Source organism: Ranitomeya variabilis, chromosome 2 (genome assembly GCF_051348905.1).
Source record: "Ranitomeya variabilis isolate aRanVar5 chromosome 2, aRanVar5.hap1, whole genome shotgun sequence".
Lineage (NCBI taxonomy): Eukaryota > Metazoa > Chordata > Amphibia > Anura > Dendrobatidae > Ranitomeya > Ranitomeya variabilis.
Genome location: NC_135233.1, coordinates 833,638,479 through 833,658,789, shown reverse-complemented (window position 1 = coordinate 833,658,789; position 20,311 = coordinate 833,638,479). Strand labels below are relative to the sequence as shown.

General features: G+C 40.8%; 1 protein-coding gene across 2 annotated transcripts in view; it reads left to right on the top strand.

The window, feature by feature from the left end:
* Positions 1 to 6,094: 6,094 nt before the first annotated feature.
* Positions 6,095 to 20,311, top strand: part of MYOM2 (myomesin 2) — a 284,123-nt gene continuing 269,906 nt past the window's right edge. For both annotated transcript variants that reach the window (XM_077290059.1, XM_077290058.1), the window contains exons 1-2: positions 6,095 to 6,193; positions 18,794 to 18,921. In XM_077290059.1, coding sequence (XP_077146174.1) covers positions 18,815 to 18,921 — 107 coding nt within the window. In that variant the 5' untranslated portion in view covers positions 6,095 to 6,193; positions 18,794 to 18,814. The remainder of the gene's footprint in view (positions 6,194 to 18,793; positions 18,922 to 20,311) is intronic.

Here is a 20,311-nt window from a genome sequence, read left to right as displayed (position 1 = left end):
CTCAATTCCATACAATTTTGCATTGAAAAGTTAAACTGCGCTCCATCTCTTCCGAGCTCTGCCATGCGCCCAAACAATGGTTTACCCCCACATATTGGGTATTATCATACTCAGGACAAATTGCACAACAATGTTTGGGGTCCACTTTCTCCTGTTACTCTTGGGAAAATAAAAAATTGGGGGCGAAAAATCATTTTTGTGAAAACAAATATGATTTTTTATTTTTGCGGCTCTACATTATAAACGTCTGTGAAGCACTTGGGGGTTGAAAGTGCTCACTACACATCTAGGTAAGTTCCTTAGGGGGTCTACTTACCAAAATGGTGTCACTTGTGGGGGGTTTCCACTGTTTAGGCACATCAGGGACTCTCCAAACGCGACATGGTGTCCGATCTCAATTCCAGCAAATTTTGCACTGAAAAGTCAAATGGTGCTCCTTCCCTTCCAAGCTCTGCCATGCGCCCAAACAGTGGTTAACACCCACATATGGGGTATCAGCGTACTCAGGACAAATTGTGCAACAACTTTTGTGGTTCAATTTCTCCTGTTATCATTGGTAAAATAAAACAAATTGGATTTGAAGTTAATTTTTTGTGAAAAAAAGTTAAATGTTCATATTTTTTTAAACATTCCAAAAATTCCTGTGAAGCATCTGAAGGGTTAATACATTTCTTGAATATGGTTTTGAGCACCTTGAGGTGTGCAGTTTTTAGAATGGTGTCACTTTTGGGTATTTTCTATCACATAGACCCCTCAAAGTGACTTCAAATGTAATGTGGTCCATAAAAAAAATGATGCTGTTAAAAGGAGAAATTGCTTATAACTCCCTAACAAAAAAAAAAAATGGTTCCAAAATTGTGCTGATGTAAAGTAGACATGTGGGAAATGTTACATATTATGTATTTTGTGTGACATATCTGTGTGATTTAAGGGCATGAAAATTAAAAGGTGGAAAATTGCAAAACTTTCAAAATTTTTACTACTGTCATGAAGTGCAATATGTCACGAGTAGTGTTGAGCGATACCGTCCGATACTTGAAAGTATCTGTATCGGAAAGTATCGGCCGATACCGGCAAAGTATCGGATCTAATCCGATACCGATACCCGATACCAATACAAGTCAATGGGACTCATGTATCGGACGGTATTCCTGATGGTTCCCAGGGTCTGAAGGAGAGGAAACTCTCCTTCAGGCCCTGGGAACCATATTAATGTGTAAAATAAAGAATTAAAATAAAAAATATTGCTATACTCACCTCTCCGACGCAGCCTGGACCTCACCGAGGGAACCGGCAGCGTTCTGTGCTTAAAATGCGCGCGTTTCCTTCCTTCCATGACGTCACGGCTTCTGATTGGTCGCGTGCCGCCCATGTGGCTGCGACGCGACCAATCACAGCAAGCCGTGACGTAATTTTGAGGTCCTGGAAGCCTAATTCTAGGCATTCAGGATTTTAAAATTACGTTCCGGCTTGTGATTGGTCACGTCGCGGTCACATGGGCGACGCGACCAATCACAAGCCGTGACGTCACGGGAGGCAGGACACGCGCGCATTTTAAAATTACGTCACGGCTTGTGATTGGTTGCGTGCCGCCCATGTGGCCGCGACGCGACCAATCACAGCAAGCCGTGACGTAATTTCAGGTCCTGAATGCCTATTTCTGCATTCAGGACCTGAAATTACGTCACGGCTTGCTGTGATTGGTCGCGTCGCGGCCACATGGGCGGCACGCAACCAATCACAAGCCGTGACGTAATTTTAAAATGCGCGCGTGTCCTGCCTCCCGTGACGTCACGGCTTGTGATTGGTCGCGTCGCCCATGTGACCGCGACGCGACCAATCACAAGCCGGAACGTAATTTTAAAATCCTGAATGCCTAGAATTAGGCTTCCAGGACCTGAAAATTACGTCACGGCTTGCTGTGATTGGTCGCGTCGCGGCCACATGGGCGGCACGCGACCAATCAGAAGCCGTGACGTCGCGGGAGGCAGGAAATGCGCGCATTATAAGCAAACAACGCTGCCGGTTCCCTCGGTGAGGTCCAGGCTGCGTCGGAGAGGTGAGTATAGCAATATTTTTTATTTTAATTCTTTATTTTACACATTAATGTTGTATTTTACACATTAATGTTGTTTCGATACCGATACCCGATACCACAAAAGTATCGGATCTCGGTATCGGAATTCCGATACCCGCAAGTATCGGCCGATACCCGATACTTGCGGTATCGGAATGCTCAACACTAGTCACGAGAAAACAATGTTAGAATGATTCCAGAGTTATAACCTCATAAAGGGACAGTGGTCAGAATTGTAAAAATTGTCCCGGTCATTAACGTGCAAACCACCCTTGGGGGTAAAAGGGTTAAAGAAAGTTCTGTGTACATCCAGGACTAAGAACAAAACGAATTCAGTGTAATAATAAAATAATGAAATAATATAGATAATATAGTGTATCTGGCATTGGGCAACGACTTTTCCACAGTTGCATACTTGGTACGTTACTAATATATGTCCCAACTTCATAATAAGCTATACAGGATGACAACTTATCACTCTTTTGAACTGAGTTAGTGTAACTCGAGAGTATAGAAACAACATGTGAAAAGCAATGCACTCATGTGTCTCCAAGGTCACCTGTTTACAGTGTACTATTTAATGAAATGGACATTAGCAATCTACAGAACTGTAAATGGAATGTCACAGTCATATATCCTATCTTACTCTTAACAAATGGTCTTTTAGAATAATTATACCACCCTATTTATGTTATTTCCATTATAGAATGTGCCGTAATGCTTAATTAAAAAGAACAAATGTTTATATGGTTTCATTAACAATCACTTTAATGTATATTAATAGTCTTAGTTGGTAATGCCCAGAGGGATGCACTTAATCCAAAATATCCAAAGCAAATAATTGCTGCGTATTCCAGATAATTTTATGGACCCATAGGAGATTACATATTGAGAAGACAGGGAGATGACAAGCTATAGACAGATATAGATACAGATAGATAATACACAAATATATTTATAGATAATAAATAGACATAGAGAGATAAATATATTTATAGACAGTACTTATGATTGATTGATATGAAGATAAAACAGAGGTGGATAGATAATACAGATAGATATATTGATAGAATTATACAGTGGCATGTAAAAGTTTGTGCTCCCATAGTCATAATTATTGTTATTATGAACAGTTAAGCAAATTGCAGATGAAATGATCTCTAAAAGGCCTAAAGTTAAAGATGAAACATTCCCTTTGTATTTTAGGCAAATATATATACCGTATATACTCGTGTATAAGTCAACCTGAGTATAAGCCGAGGCATCTAATTTTGCCTCAAAAACTGGGAAAACGTATTGACTCGAGAATAAGCCGGGTATGCATTCTCCCCTAATCCCTTTTCTGGTATGCATGGTTCCTCCTCCCCATCCTTGTCTGCATGCCTCCTTTTTCGTATCCTTGTCTGCGTGGCTCCTTATTCCCATCCTTGTCTGCATGGTTCCTCATCCTCATCCTTGCCTGCATGGGTCCTCACCCTCTTCCTTGTATGCATCGCCCCCATGAGAAAAACATACAAAAACCCCACCTGTGCGCGCTCGCAGTATTTCATTCCGGCTTCCAGCAGATTCTGCTTCTGGGCGATCACGTGTCCTCGCTCATTAAGGTAATGAATATTCACCTCTCTCCATGCCTATGGAAGTGGAGAGAGGTGAATATTTGTAAGAGGATGGTGCTGTTATGGACATTAAGGAACACTCTGTCACTTTAAGAGGCTGCACCCCCTTGTCTGGCGTGATGGAATGTTCTGCTTCTCCCCTGCAATAGTCGGTGTGATGAACTAGTATGTGCAGAGTGAAGGTGTGGAGCTGGAGCAGCCTGTGGGAGCTGAGGCTGCTGCAGAGAGGACTTTTTGTGCTGATAGCTGAAAGAGAGAAGAACTGTATCCTGATATAGCTGCAAGGGAGCCACGAAGATACAGAGAAAGGGATTTACAGTTTCCAGGAGCATCCCTAGGATCCAGAAGCAAGGAGAAGACCACGTTTCACATAGCTGACAGAAAGCCGTGCGCACCACCGCATTAGACTGCTGGGGCCCCCTGGGACTGGATCTGATTCTCCAACATCACCGTGAGTCTATTCCTGTTTGGTGCACCTGTTAGGGCCTAGTGTAGGCTTCAATAGTCAGTACACGGGAGCCTTGTGGCCTGCTTAGTAAAGGCCAGGGAGGTTATACGTAGAGTAGCATCATCACTTGTTTGTTGTTTACATTTGCTGGTTAGACATATTTTGAGTCTGTAATAGTTGGAGCACCGTGCTATTTTACGGGAAAGATAACGTTTATAACTCTTGTAAATTGTCTTTTACCATTGTATATCCCTGTTTGCATCTTCCTCATTCACTTCATTCCTTGCCTTCCAATAAATCTACCCTTTGTTGTTTGCACCTCATCTTGTGTACAGTAGTCTTCCTGCACCATGGTGGTCCCCCGGCCATCGCTTCATATTCATTACCTTAATGAGCGGGCACCCGTGAGAGCCCAGCAGCCCATGAGACTTGGCAGAAGGTTCACCTTCCAACAAGACAATGACCCTAAGCACACAGCTAAAATAACAAAGGAGTGGCTTCAGAACAACTCTGTGACCATTCTTGACTGGCCCAGCCAGAGCCCTGACCTGTATAGATAGAGTTATAGATAATAGATAGAAAGATGGTGATGATAGATAGGTTGATAAGTAGAAAGCAGATAACATCTATATATATACTTACCTTGTAATGTCTTCACATCCTGTTCCATCCAGATGTGTCTGGATCCCAGAATACCAAGCGGTGGAAGTTCACCGACCTCCATATTGGGACACCCAAGTGATGGGTGTCTCAATATGGAAACTGCTGGTGGTGCCAGCCTCTTTCACGGTACCACCAGCAGAACACCGTCACACCACACACACACACTGTATACACCGTATGCACCACACACACACACACAAACACACTGTATATGCCGTACGCACCACATACACACAAACACACGCACTGTATACACCGTACGCATTACACACTCACCCACACACACACACACACACTGTATACGCCGTATGCTGCTTCTTGTACCACCAGCAGAACACCATCGTGAACACGCCGCCACCGGGATCAGCCGAATGATTCACTGACCGCCACCATCTTTGTACAGGAGGAGAGCATGCACAGTTTTAATGTGACCGTTGCTATCTGTGTGCACAAAGATTGAGGCGGTCTGATTTACTGCGCCTGCACAAATTCCTCGCAGGTGCAGTGCATCATTCGGCTGGTCCCGGCGGAAAATGCACGAAGTGTCTACAGGCAGAGGAAGCCGGTCACATTAAAGGGGTTTTCCCACAAATGAAAGCTCATTTTAAAAATTGTCTGTGTCTGACCGTGTACGGAGCATACCACAGCTCCTGGGCAGGGGAGGAAGCAAACGACAATACTGACATTACAGCAGGAGATCGCAGAGGATACATTTTGTGAGGTAAAATATTTCACTGACTGTTTTTAAACAATATTTTACCTCACAAAATGTATCCTCTGCGATCTCCTGCTGTAATCTCAGTATTGTCTTTGAGGGGAGAGCACAGCACAGGAAGGAGAGAGACAGCAGACAAGGGGGATAAGACATGGGGTGGACAGGTCAAAGAAGAGAGCACAGACGGGAGAAGTCAGCACATGGGGAAAGAGAGAGTGGATGGGTGGGTGAGCACATGGGGGGGAGATTCTCAGCACTGCAAAGCCTGCCCCATCGTGACATTACCGCCTCCATCTAGTTAGTAAATAAAGCGATAACCTACATTAGAAATACTAGATTACTGTAAACCTGACACAGCACAGCAGATTATATTAAAATTTACAACTAGTCTGTAATAGTGAGAAAAACAAAATCAGACATTGTGTAAAATGAGAAATCATATGTTTAGTGTTAGAGTGAAGATATACTCTGTCAGGGTGACCTAAAACTGTGGTAGCCCTACTCCATGCCTGCTATATATAGCCCCATGGCTTGCCATACATGGGATGGAAGGGCTGCAGCATTCCTTCACAGATAGATATTATTTTTGTTTTCATCACTCTGAGTCTGGTTACAAGTTAACACAGATCCTGCTCTACTCTACTGGGAAGGTTTAAGTTCTCCTCTTATAACTGGTAAGTAGTTATTAATTTATTATAGCTATATTATATAATAATGGGACCTATTTATATTACATATACATTCATAGTAAGGAATTGATACACTTAGGTAGGAATAAGAGAAAATAACATGCAAGGTCAAGTTCTGTTGGGTTCATGCTTGATTTTGTGCTGTTACATGTTTTAGGAGGGGAAACAGTATAAATTCTTGTACTTCACTGGTTTGACTCCTAGCCAGAGAGCTAATAAAGCGTCCATCCAAAGTGGCATTAGAGGCATTACATGGCAATAGCTTGCTCGCTTGGTTTAGGGCAATGACATGCATTCAGAGTATGTATTCTGACATTTCACAAGCTTAACAATAAACCCATTGTGATTCGTTGAATATAGCAGTTCTGGAGCCAAATAAACCTGGAAGGTAGACAATGCTGTAGCTTGTACATGTTTGTGAGTGGCAATTCGGGCTCTTATAGATTTTCATTACTCACTGTCTAACTATATCTGTATAGGTTTATCAGCGAACTATAGATGGCATAAGTCTTATATAAGGCACTGGCCGTGTTTAGGCTGAATTACTATACATTGCCATGTGGATTAGGATATCTGTATTACTAAATGTAACATAAACACATGTATTCATTGAGGTTCTGTGTAATTACACAGAAAGACAGGTTCTCCACCTATTCTGGCGCTTCATCAGCAGGATGCCTTCATTTCATATGAAACATGGACTGAAGAGGGTGGAATGGCGGAAGAGAGGCAGTGTGCATAACATAAAATATCACTATTATTGCAAAATTACATTATCCTCAACCACCTCATGATTTGTGTGTCACGGATTCTCTATGGGTTAGGGATATAATTTTATGATATAAATCATGTACAAGCTTATAAAAACATGGTTACTTCATTCCAAAAACACTGACACACATCTCAATTTCAGCTTCCTGAAGTGAGCTGCAATACCACACACAGCCAGATGAAAGGTGTGGCACTGCTTAGAGAGTTTTTTTAAAACATTGTCCTGACCCCAGTTTATTTTTCCTGGATTTGTAATTAGAGCTACTTGTGTAAAATTGTGGTGGAGAGGAGAACATTTAGCAGGAGCCTTATTCAGTGGTCATATCCACGGGCGGATATATCATTGGTGGGGCCCAAGAGGTAAGGGGGCTGACTTCCACCTGGAAAAGGTGGAATTGTGCATTACGATGAGCTATTGGACTACAAAGGGCCCATATATTGTTGTTGCACAGCGGCCCTTCTCTGTCCGTCAGTGGTCACATTAGTTGTACACGACCAGGCCAGAGCCCTGCAAATCCCATCTTACCTGCCAGCGTGAAGCACAAATGACAACCCTGGACCTGCTAATCAAAAGAAGCACTGTGGATGCCAGATGGAAAGAGGAGGTTTTCAGGGCTCTGGTCCGATAGCCAAGGACTACCAATGTAGCTGCTGCACCAGGGTCATGTAAAACTTTTTGCTCAACTCTAATATGGGTAGCACATGATACAGTATAATATGGACTTCTTATGGGAAATTGTCATAGCAGGTCAACATTAATAATAAGCCAAAATAAATTTAGTGATTTTGAATTTCATTATTGATGATCTGAAATGAAAAGCAGATTGGAAAATGTTACAGAACTTTTTCTCTTCGACGTCAGAGGAGACTGTAACAGAAACTCAGTGTTGATTTCCAAACCAGCTGATATCGGTGACATAAGGAAATGCGGTGACATTTTAGGCTGGAGACATGTCATGAGTGATCTGGCCAGACACAATCATCCATAAAGTTTTCTATATTTAGAGAGATTCTCAAAACTAATAAAATGGCACATGAGACGATAAAGCTGCCATTGTAATTAATTGTAACCAAATTCATGCTTTTTTCTTTTCAAGACACTTTAGGCAAGCATTTTGCTTAATAGCTACTGAAAGAAATAATGTTTTCTAAATATATAAATGTATAAACCCAATACTAGATAACAATGATTGTCTGACTATAGTTACATAAGCTGAAGAAAGGTTCAGCCCAGTTAGTGATTTGCTCTCGGGTTGCCACAGATGTCATGTATACTAACATTTGTTCTTCCTGTATTGGTTTTATGGCCCGACGCGGCTCAATTTCTGGGCTATGGTTTAGTTTTATAGTGGAATGGCAACGCACAAACCTCCCTAGCAAGCTTAGCAGTGCATGCTTAAGTCAGTCTCTTGGATGGAGAGGGATTTGCTGTAAGCAGTTCTGTAGATGGAAGTCTTAGTAACAGTGCTGAATGTTTGGAACAGCTGCGGACGCTACTCGGATATTATCATGTCTGACACATGGTCCTGGTGGAAGAGGCTCAACAGCAGAAAATTATTTTGGTTTTTATTAATCTAGCACGTATACATTCCGAATGTGCAGTACAATGTCCAAGCTATATACAGAGATTATTATTTAGCTAGATTATTATTAGTATCTACTTATCCGTACGCTTATTACTCTCTCTTTATCTGTTTTGCTTTACTTGTTCTTATGTTTGCTATTTTGGTCATAAAAGATAAATTCTGAAATGAATCATGATCTTGGTCAATTTAAAGAGTATTTCTCATTTTATATGATTTTTTTTATTTGCCGTAAAGGCTGAAATGTTAAGCCAAATATATCCACCAATTGCATAGTTACAAAGCTAATTTAGCCATACATATACTTAAGTAGCAAATAGCAACTCCACATGTAATCCCTTATAGAAAGGAGAAAAAACTGAGTTTTTTAGCTATAAAAATTATCCACCTCTTGTTTACATATATCATAAAAGAGACAAAGAAAAGTACGAAGATTAAGAAAATAGTAACGCGTTTCGCGTACTTAATATGTTGCTTCCTCAGCGACCCCCTGAGGAAGCAACATTCTAATTATGCAAAACATGCATTGGGGTTATGGGTAGGAACCTTTTTTTTGCCATATACCTGTAATTTGAAATCTGTAGGTTTGCATATACATTTATAACCACTGTGTCCTTTATATCTACACTGAAATATGCTTATGCACATATTTTTCTTCATTTTTGCAAGAGTGCATTTCTGGCTTGGTTTTGTCGATCTTTGAACTCTTCTTTGTCTCTTTTATGACATACATAAACAATAAATTTGAGAATTTTTATAGCTTAAAAAACTCAGTTTTTTCTCCTTTTTGTAAAAGACTGAAATGTGTAGCTGATCGGTTGGGATTCAGGACATGAGCCTTCTACCAAGCACTGCTCAGAAGTGCTCAGCTCCTTATGGGCTCAGGAGAAGATCTATGGGTCCTTACGCCATTCTCACAGATTAGCGTACAGATCACAAGTCTTTCTATTACACATAAAGATATCATCTTGGCACAAATACTGTAAATCTATAAGGCATCTGAATGCTTGACAGGAATAAAGCATGCAAACACTTAATTCTCATATAGTTCAGATTATCAATAATGTAACTTAAGTACACGGCCTTCTCTGGTTACTTTCATATTATTGTAAGCTCACTTGAACATATTGGGAAATAATTATTAAGCAACTGTGCCAGATTTATGGCAGATATAAAAGTTGCAAATTTTGGCGCATTTTTGTCAAGTTCAAAAATGTCACTTTTTTCTTTTTATGCCATTCTTTTTACCCAAAATATACAAAGTTAAATAATGTTGGTTGCCAATATTGTAGATAAGCAAATGCATCAGTACTAACCCATTCTCTCACTCAAGAATCCGGAGTTGACCCTCCCGCACTTTTCTGGTATTGTTAACTTGCGGTTGGCATGTGACCACTGCAGCCAAACAAAAACCATAGTGCAGCAGGAGGGTCAGCTCTGGATCACTGACGGGTTGGTACTGATGCCTTTGTTATTTTACAACATTTCCAGACTTAAAAAGTCAATACCTGACAACTTAAAGGGGGTTGGCGTAGACTCAAATTCAGGAGTATGTTACAAATCTCTATGGTACTGATTCACAAAGCATTGTTCATAAGCTTTAGAGAATCCAATAGAGCAAATTTCTGGTATGCTATACTATGGACTAGAACTCTAGTGCCACCTATTGCAAGATAGCAATCCTACAAGCAATCCTACAAGTCAATGTCAACCCTTTAACGAGCCTTGTCATGTGACTTAAGATAATAGCCAAACCAGAATCTCAATTTGCAGACACTGTGTTTTAGGGTACTGGCAGTACCCTGAAACACAGTGTCTGCAAATTGAGATTCTGGTTTGGCTATTATCCTAAGTCATGTCACAAGGCTCGTTAAAGGGTTGACATTGACTTATAGGATTGCTACCTTCCAATAGGTGGCATTAGAGTTCTAGTTCTCTTCCTCTCTGAAGAGACAATTTGCATAATTAGCATATTTCCCAGAGGAGCATTGCGGCTTTAAGTCTCCTCATCTCGGCATGCTTAGCATGTCAATCTCTGCAAGGAGAAATGATACTTCTTGGATACTATGGACAGCACAGTGTTAATAGCTGTCTAATACGCACCTGTTGGTACTATGTGCCATTGTATAGTGTATGTGCATGTGGCACTATTGTGGTCGTGAATCAATATATGGAAATCATATTCTTAACACTTATAGAAAATAATGATTGATAATTAACACCTAGTAAATCAGTAATAAAATATTCTACTTCCTATTTCACACTTATGAGATATACATTATGTACACTATGTGGTGCATGACTATAACAGTGTAAGATTATTTTGGAGATGGGTCTTCACAGACATATCAGGTATTTCACAGCTAAATATAGCCCCTTACCACTTCAGAAATCACCTTCTGGATGTCAATGCCAATGATTTATCAGTGGAATACAAAATTGATGATGGCACAAAGTTGGTCACCAGCTACATCTCAGATGTCCTGTTTTCCGGTGGATTGCATTTTTTTATTTAAATTTTAAAATAATTAATTAGATTGATTTCGCATAAATAGCGTCTGTCATGAGCTCATAAAAGACAAATTTTCTCTGTGAAGCCTGCAGACTGCAAAGATTTTGATATTTAAAACCCATTTAAATGTTATGAGCAGAATGTTTTAATTTATTTTTTTAAGTTTTATTCCTGTGTTCATTTTTTGAAGTCGTAATATTAGACTTTTCATTGAAGCGGAGTTAGTGTGAAAAGTTATTTTTACATATTATTATCACCTGGTTGCTTAATCATGAGATACAGATGACAGTGTCTTGCACAGACATTTGTTAGCTTTAGGCCAGGGACACACACAACGTATAAAAAAGCGGTCCGTTTTTCACGGACGAGAATCGCAATAATGTTAACAAAACAGTGATCCGTGTGTAGTGCGAGGATGCGATTTCCTCGCATCAAATGATCCATTTGACATCCGTGTGACATCCGTATGGCATCCGTATGCCGAGATTTTCTCTCAGGCTTGCAAAACCGACATATAATGGATGTTATGTGCTCAAATGTTCATTAAAACATATCTACAGTATGTATATATATATATATGTAATTGAGACACACATATATATATATATATATATATATTCTGTATTTATATTCAGTTCAGCGCGATATATGTGAAAAGCCGGTAATTCAATTGCCGGCTTCTCATTTCTCCTTCACAAACCCGACAGGATATGAGACATGGTTTACATACAGTAAACCATCTCATATCCCTTTTGTTTTTGCATATTCCATACTACTAATGTTAGTAGTGTTTATGTGCAAAATTTGGGCGCTGTAGCTTGTAAAATAAAGGGTTAAATGGCGGAAAAAATAGGCGTGGGCTCTGGCGCAATTTTCTCCACCAGATTGGTAAAGCCAGTGACTGAGGGCAGATATTAATAGCCTAGAGAGGGACCATGGTTATTGGCCCCCTGGCTACAAACATCTGCCCCCAGCCACCCCAGTAAAGGCACATCTGGAAGATGCGCCTATTCTGGCACTTGGCCACTCTCTTCCCACTCCCGTGTAGCGGTGGGATATGGGGTAATGAAGGGTTAATGTCACCTTGCTATTGTAAGGTGACATTAAGCCAGATTAATAATGGAGAGGCGTCAATTATGACACCTATCCATTATTAATCCAATTGTATGAAAGGGTTAAAAAACACACACGCACATTATTAAAAATTATTTTAATGAAATAAACACACAGGTTGTTTTAATATTTTATTGCTCTCTCAATCCACCTGAAGACCCTCGCTTGGCAAAATAATAAACCCACAATATACATACCTTCAGATGAACTGTCACGTCCCACGAAGTAAATCCATCTGAAGGGGTTAAATCATTTTACAGGCAGGAGCTGCGCTAAAGCACTCGCTCGTACCTGTAAACCCCGGGTGCTGAAAGGAAAGCAGGATGATCTGTACTTACCTTGAGTCGCGGTGAGGCGCCCTCTGCAGGATGAACTCACATGAACTCGAGCGTGGGAACTTTTCCAAGGCTGCAGTTCATGAGAACATCCACCAGAGGGCGCCTCACCGTGACTCAATGTAAGTACAGATCACCCAGCTTTCCTTTCAGCACCCGGGGTTTACAGGTACGAGCGAGTGCTTTAGCGCAGCTCCTGCCTGTAAATTGATTTAACCCCTTCAGATGGATTTACTTCGTGGGACCTGACAGTTCATCAGAGGGTATGTATATTGTGGGTTTATTATTTTGCCAAGTGAGGGTCTTCAGGTGGATTGAGAGAGCAATAAAATATTAAAACAACCTGTGTGTTTATTTCATTAAAATAATTTTTAATAATGTGTGTGTGTTTTATTAACCATTTCATACAATTGGATTAAAAATGGATAGGTGTCATAATTGACGCCTCTCCATTATTAATCTGGCTTAATGTCACCTTACAATAGCAAGGTGACATTAACCCTTCATTACCCCATATCCCACCGCTACACGGGAGTGGGAAGAGAGTGGCCAAGTGCCAGAATAGGCGCATCTTCCAGATGTGCCTTTTCTGGGGTGGCTGGGGGCAGATGTTTGTAGCCAGGGGGGGGGCAATAACCATGGACCCTCTCTAGGCTATTAATATCTGCCCTCAGTCACTGGCTTTACCACTCTGGCGGCGAAAATTGCGCGGGAGCCCACGCCAATTTTTTCCGCAATTTAACCCTTTATTTGACACGCTACAGCGCCCACATTTTGCACATACACACTACTAACATTAGTAGTGTGGAATATGCAAAAAAAAAGGGGATATGAGATGGTTTACTGTATGTAAACCATGTCTCATATCCTGTCGGGTTTGGGAAGGAGAAATGAAAAGCCGGCTATTGAATTGCCGGCTTTTCTCTAACACCGGTGCGTATTTCTCGCAATGCACACGCATGGTCCGTGTGTAATCCAATTTTTTCTCGCACCCATAGACTTGCATTGGCGAGTCTCGGCCGAGATACACTGACAATCGCAGCATGCTGCGATTTCACTCGGATCCTGAATACGGTGGAGAAAATATCGGATGATGGGAGCTGCACCATAGATTAACATTGGGCCGAGTGCTATGCGATTTTTTATCGCATAGCACTCGTCCGTATTACGGTCCAGTGTGACCCCGGCCTTAGGAAGACAGATCAGCACTGCTTCATTGGTATCATTGCAATTTGTCACTTAACTGTCACACTAACATGCACATGATGCAAAAATAGTGCAAAGAAAAAAATTGCTCGGTTGATGAACAACCATTCTCCATTTATGAATTTAAAGGGAATTTGTCAGCAGGATTTCACCCCCCAAAACTATCTAGCTCTTTCAAGGACAAGTCCAGCAATAACTTTACATGGTCAGTCTGTTCCTCAGTTACTGAGAAATCAGCGTTTGAATTGATGGTGAAATGAGACTGAAGATCTGTAACCTCTGTCACTCCAGCTCTATTTCATACCCAGAGCTGCCTCCTCCTGCTTGACAGACAGCCTCAATGCTGTGTGACTTTAGGCAAAGGAGCAGTTATTCAAACAGCAGGTGACACTGGGCAGGGAGTAGACTTGCGTGACAGAGGCTTCAGATCTACTATAGTTCTTCAACCTCATTTGTTTATAATTTCAAATGCTGTTTCTCAGTAACTAAGGAACGAAATGATTTGAAAGAGCTACATGCACATATAAGTAATTTGGGCTGTGAAAACATGGTGACAGATTTCCACTAAAAGGTTTTCTCACAATTAACATTTCTAGCCTATTCATAGAGTACAATACCTCGAAAATGTATTCATACTCCGTGAACCTTTCCCCATTATTTCATATTAGATCTGCAAACATAGATGTATTTAATTGGAATTTTAATATTTTATGTGATATACCAACACAAAGTGGCAAATACCTTATTTTTCAGACTAGAAGACACACATTTTTACTCCAAAATTTTGAGGGAAATTGGGGGGGAGCATCTTATACTCTGGATGTACCTTATGTGGCTGTGGATGTGGGAATGGCAGTGGCAGAGGTGCGGGACACAGGAGGCAGGAGCCGGTCGTCTGCTGCTAACAGCTGTGCCCACTGTTAATGAGAGTGGATATTCACTGCTCCCCACTCCCATAGTCCCTTTCACCTCTATTCACTGAAGCCAGTGCTGAGAGATGGGAGTGACTATAGTAGTGGAGAGCAGTGAATATTCATTCTCATTAATAGCAGGCATACTGTTAGCCGCAGCTGCCGGCTTTCTGATCATGTGTGCCTGCTATTACAGAGAATTAATATTTACTGCTCCCCATGCCCATGGGAGTCGAGAGAAATGAATATTCATACTCTTTAACAGCGGGCACATGTGATCACCCGGAAGCTGCAGGAAGCAGGCCACTGCTGCTAACAGTGTGCCTGCTATTAAAGAGAATGAATATTCACTGCTCTCCACTACCATAGTTCCATGCATTGGGAACAGTGAATATTTCAGAAGCTCACCTCAGCGTGTGAGAGCATATAGCAGTGATATCACGCGCTGCTCACGCTGAAATCAGCTGCTGGCATCAGAACAGGATGCCTCTCTGCAAGGGAGTGGAGGGAAGGTAAGTAGAATTGTTTATTTTTTATGTGTGCAGCATGATGGGGGCCATATATACCAGGATGGGGGGCCATGTATACCAGGATGGGAAATGGGGGGCCACATATACCAGGATAGGGATGGGGTGGCATGTACACCAGAATGGGGATGAGGGGGTCATACATGTTTGCCAGGATGGAGATGAGGGGGCCATGTATACCAGGATGGTGATGGGAGGGTCATGTATACCAGGATGGGGATGAGGGGCAATGTATACCAGGATGTGGATGAAGGGGCCATATATATCAGGATGGGGATGAGGGGCAATGTATACCAGGATGTGGATGATTGGGCCATGTATACCAGGATGGGGATTAGAGGGCCATGTGAGCCAGGATGAGGGGGCCAGGTGTACCATGATGGAGATGAGGGGGCCATGTGTACTGGGATGGGGATGAGGAGGCTATAGGTACCAGGATGGGAATGAGGGGGCCATATGAACCAGCATGGGGATGAGGTGGCCATGTGTACGAGGATGGGGATGAGGGAGCATACGTACCAGCATGGGGATGAGGGGGCCATGTGTACGAGGATGGGTATGGGGTGCCACATATACCTGGATGGGGTGCCATGTATACTTAGATGGGGGGCATGAATATTAGAATGGGGTGCCATGTAACCTGGATGTCGGGCCATGTATACCAGGAAGGGGGCCATGTATTCCAGGATAGGAGGCCATGTATGCCAAGATAGGGGCCATCTATACCTGTATGGTGGCCATGTATACCTAGATGGGGGGCCATGTGTATTTGGATGGGAAGCCATGTATACCTGGATGGGGGGCCATGTATACCTGGATGTGGGGCCAAATATACCTGGACTGGGCGACATAGATACCTGACATATATATACCAGGATGGGGTATATTGGTATAGAATTGGGGGATATTATCCCTATAACAGTGTCAGCAGCAGACCCCCCATCATGACCACATTTTTTGCTTCAATATTTTTTGCTATTGTCCGCCTATAAAACCAAGTTGTGTCTTGTGGTCCGGTGCGTCTTATAGTCCAAAATATGGTATTTGTGCAATGTAAAGAAAATTATTTTAAAATGATAATTCTATTAATTGTGACGTGCATTTATATTCAGCCCCCCCTGAGTTAATACTTTGTAGACCCACTTTTGGCTGCAATTGCAGATGCATGTCTTTTGGGTTATGTCTATACCAGGTTTGCACATCTAGAGGCTGAATATTTTGTCCATTCTTCTTTGCGACCTAACTTTAGCTTAGTGAGGTCTGATACTGAGCTTCTGTGAACAGAAATTTTCATGTCTTGCCACGGATTCTCAATGGGATTTTGGTCTGGAATTTGACTGAGCCATTCACACACATGGATATGCTTTGATCTAAACCATCGTTGTCCTGCTGGAAGGTGAACCTGTGCCCCAATCTCAAATCTTTTGCAGACTCTCTTTTTTTTTATACAGGATTGCTCTGTATTTAGCTCCATCCATCTTCCCATGATGCTATCACTACGTTTGATGGTGAGGATGGTGTATTCAGGAGTTTTGCATTTAGCCCCAAATGTTCTGCTTTGGTCTCATCAGACCAGAACACCTTCTTCCACATGCTAGCTGTGCCCCCTACATGATTTCTCGCAAACTGCAAAAGGGATTTCTTATGGCTTGATTTCAAAAATGGATTTCCTTTTGCCATTCCTCCATAAATGCCATATTTGTGTAGTATACAACTAATAGTTGTCTTGTGGACAGATTCCCCCCCTTTAGCTGTGGATCTCTGCAGCTTCAGCAGAGTGACAATGGATCTCTTGGCTGCTCTTCTAATTAGTGCTCTCCTTGTTTGGGATGTTAGTTTAGGTGGACAGCCTTTCTCCGTAGGTTTGTAGTTCTTCTATTCTCCTTCCATTTTAGCATGATGGATTAAACAGTTGTCCATGAAATGATCAGAGCTTGAGCTATTTTTGTTTATAATCTAACCCTGCTTTACTCTTCTCCACAACTTTATCTCTGACCAGCCTGGTGTGCTCCTTGGTTTTCATGATGCTGTTTGAGACCTGATGTTCACAAACCAACCTCTAAGACCTTCATAGAACAGCTGTAGTTATACTGAGAATACATTATACACAGGTGGACTCAGTTTACTAATTATGTGACTTTTGTGGGCAATTGGACACTCAGTCAGGATTTTATTCAGGGGTGTCAAACTACAAAGGGCTGAATATAGATACACGTTACAGTTTTCTGATTTATGTTTTTGAAATGATTAGAAAACCACGTATCATTCCCTTTACACTTCACAAATACTTCCTACTTTGTGTTGGCATGTCACATAAAATCCCAATAAAATACATTTAATTTTATTGGTGTGATGTGAAAAAAGGTGGAAAAGTTCTATTTTATGAACTCCAACAATTACTAGAATAGGGGTCTCAAACATCCCCATTTCTATCTAATGAGAGGAGAAGCTTTAATAGAGCAGCAATCGGGCATGTGCTCTCAATTTAATAACTGATAAAAAGAGCTGAGCACTATACGTGACTTGTCTTGTTCTGAACTCTTCAAATACTGAAAGCATCCATACTTCACTTCAATTAAAGTCATACATAGCTTGTATGTAAAGACCATTAATGTTAAGTCCTGGGACTATTTTTGTATTAGTTGACCAGGATTAGAAAAATGTGTCTGCTTTCTTAAAAAAAAGGGCCATGCCAGTCCACAGGTTGTATGTGGAATTGTAGCCCATTTACTTCAAGGTAACTGAGCTGTAATTCCACAATCCATGGATAGGCATGGTGTTGTTTCTAAAAGAAAGAATCCATGTTTTTAGTTAACCAATTATTGCTTCATGATGCATACTGTATGTATCCTTCAATGACGTTGCATGAAAGTAAAGAGCAGGCTCAGAAAGAGAGTATGCTCCCCCCACACGACACATGCCAGCTGTGTTAAACAGGTGACATCCACTTACAGCAGCAGCGATTGGGAAAATCAGCTGTAATAAAAATGTTTAATGTATATTAAAATGGTACCAATAGAATTTGTAGATTTGTACTAAAAAAACAATCCCTTATTAAGCTCCATCAACAAGAAAACAAAAAAGTTATATGTCTTGAAAAATGGTGACACAAACCAAAGTTCTGAATTTTTTTCACAGCATTGAAATAGTGTCTGGTTATTTTTTCTAAATAATAAGTGTTTAAAAAAAAAACTAAAAAATTGTAATATAGCTTTGTTTTTTTACCATTTCTCATCAGTTTATTTATTGTTTCCCATTTTTCTGTAAATTATTTGGTAAAGTGCCTTCAAAACTACAATTTGTCTCATAAGCAAGAAGCCCTCATCTCAATGGAAAAAACAAAAAAGTTATGGCTCTTTAAAGTAGGGTAAGGAAAATATTAAAACGCGACATTGACTGCGTCCTTACAAGGTGAATTTTGAACAGTTTCTTTAAGTGATGTGTAATCACAGGAGTCGTGGGCTTCCCATTGCTAAACTATTGAGTTAGAGACATTTTGTTTTTTTTCAGTAAAACACAACTCACTGCAGCAACATGGCATTATTTGACACCTCAGATAATATATGTATGTACTTTTAAGCTTGCAGCTGTTTAAAATGTTAAATTCTTGCCATTTTTTTCCTCTAGTTCTAGGGACAGGCTGCTGCCATGTCTTCTAAGGTCGTTCCTTATTATCAAAAGAGACATAAGCATTATGACCACTCTTACCGCAATGTTCAAAGCAGATATGTAGTCCAAGAATATTCAACACAAAAGTAAGTGCTGCTTGTCTATAAATGATTAAAATGTAATTTTAAGTGTCAGGGATTTATTTGAAATAAGATATATGTACTGTAGAAAGAACAGTGGGAGGAAAGCCTCCCAAACAATTATCCAATTGTAATGTAAATTAGAAAAGCAGGCAGCGCTCCAAAAAATTGTAGATGAAAAAGTGGACGTTATTAGCCCATATAGTGTAGTGATGTTTCGATTGTGAACAACCTTCCTCAATCAGTGAATAGATAGAATCAAGAAGTATATATAGCAGCTTTTCATCATACTATAATTACAAAATCGTAGTGAAAATACATCTGAATCATAAGTGTACAGTATAATAAGGCTTCTTTCACACTAGCGTTAACTGCATTCCGTCACAATGCGTTGTTTTGCTGAAAAAACGCATCCTGCAAAAGTGTTTGCAGGATGCGTTTTTTCACCATTGATTAACATTAAGCGACGCATTGTGACGGATTGCCACACGTCGCACCCGTCGTGCGACGGATGCGTCGTGCAGTGGCGGACCATCGGGAGCAAAAAACGCTAGATGTAACGTTTTTTGCTCACGACGGTCCGCCTTTTCCGACCGCGCATGCGCGGCCGGAACTCCGCCCCCACCTCCCCGCACTTCCCCGCACCTCACAATGGGGCAGCGGATGATCTGGAAAAATGCATCCGCTGCCCCCGTTGTGCGGCGGAGACAACGCTAGCGTCGGGAACGTCGGCCCGACGCACAGCGACGGGCCGAGCCCGACGCTAGTGTGAAAGTAGCCTAACATGTGCTTTGTGATACAGTTCATAATATATTCATTGCATTAAAAGCATCAAACATCATAAAATGTATAACATCAATGATTACATTAACATAAATGGCAAAATGCATTAATCACATGTAAATGAACACATGTGGCTTCTATTTGGAAGTATGACCACCCATATGCAATCAATATGAGTAATTATTTTCACTAATGAGTTTGTAATTATATTATGATGGAATGCTGCTATATATACTTCCTGCTTGCATCTATTTTCACCTACAATTTCTTGGTGTGCTGCCTGATATATATATACCGTATATACTGTATACTGTATATACTGTGTATACTGTATATATATATATATATATATATATATATATATATATATATATATATATATATATATATATACACAGTGGGGAAAATAAATATTTGATACACAGCCGATTTTGCACTTTTTCCCACCTACAAAGAATGTAATTTTTATCATAGGTACACTTCAACTCTGAGAGGCAGAATCTTAAAAAAAAAAATCCAGATAATCACGTTGTATGATTTTTACATAATTAATTTTCATTTTATTGCATGAGTTAAGTATTTGATCACCTACCACCCTGGAAGAATTCCTGTT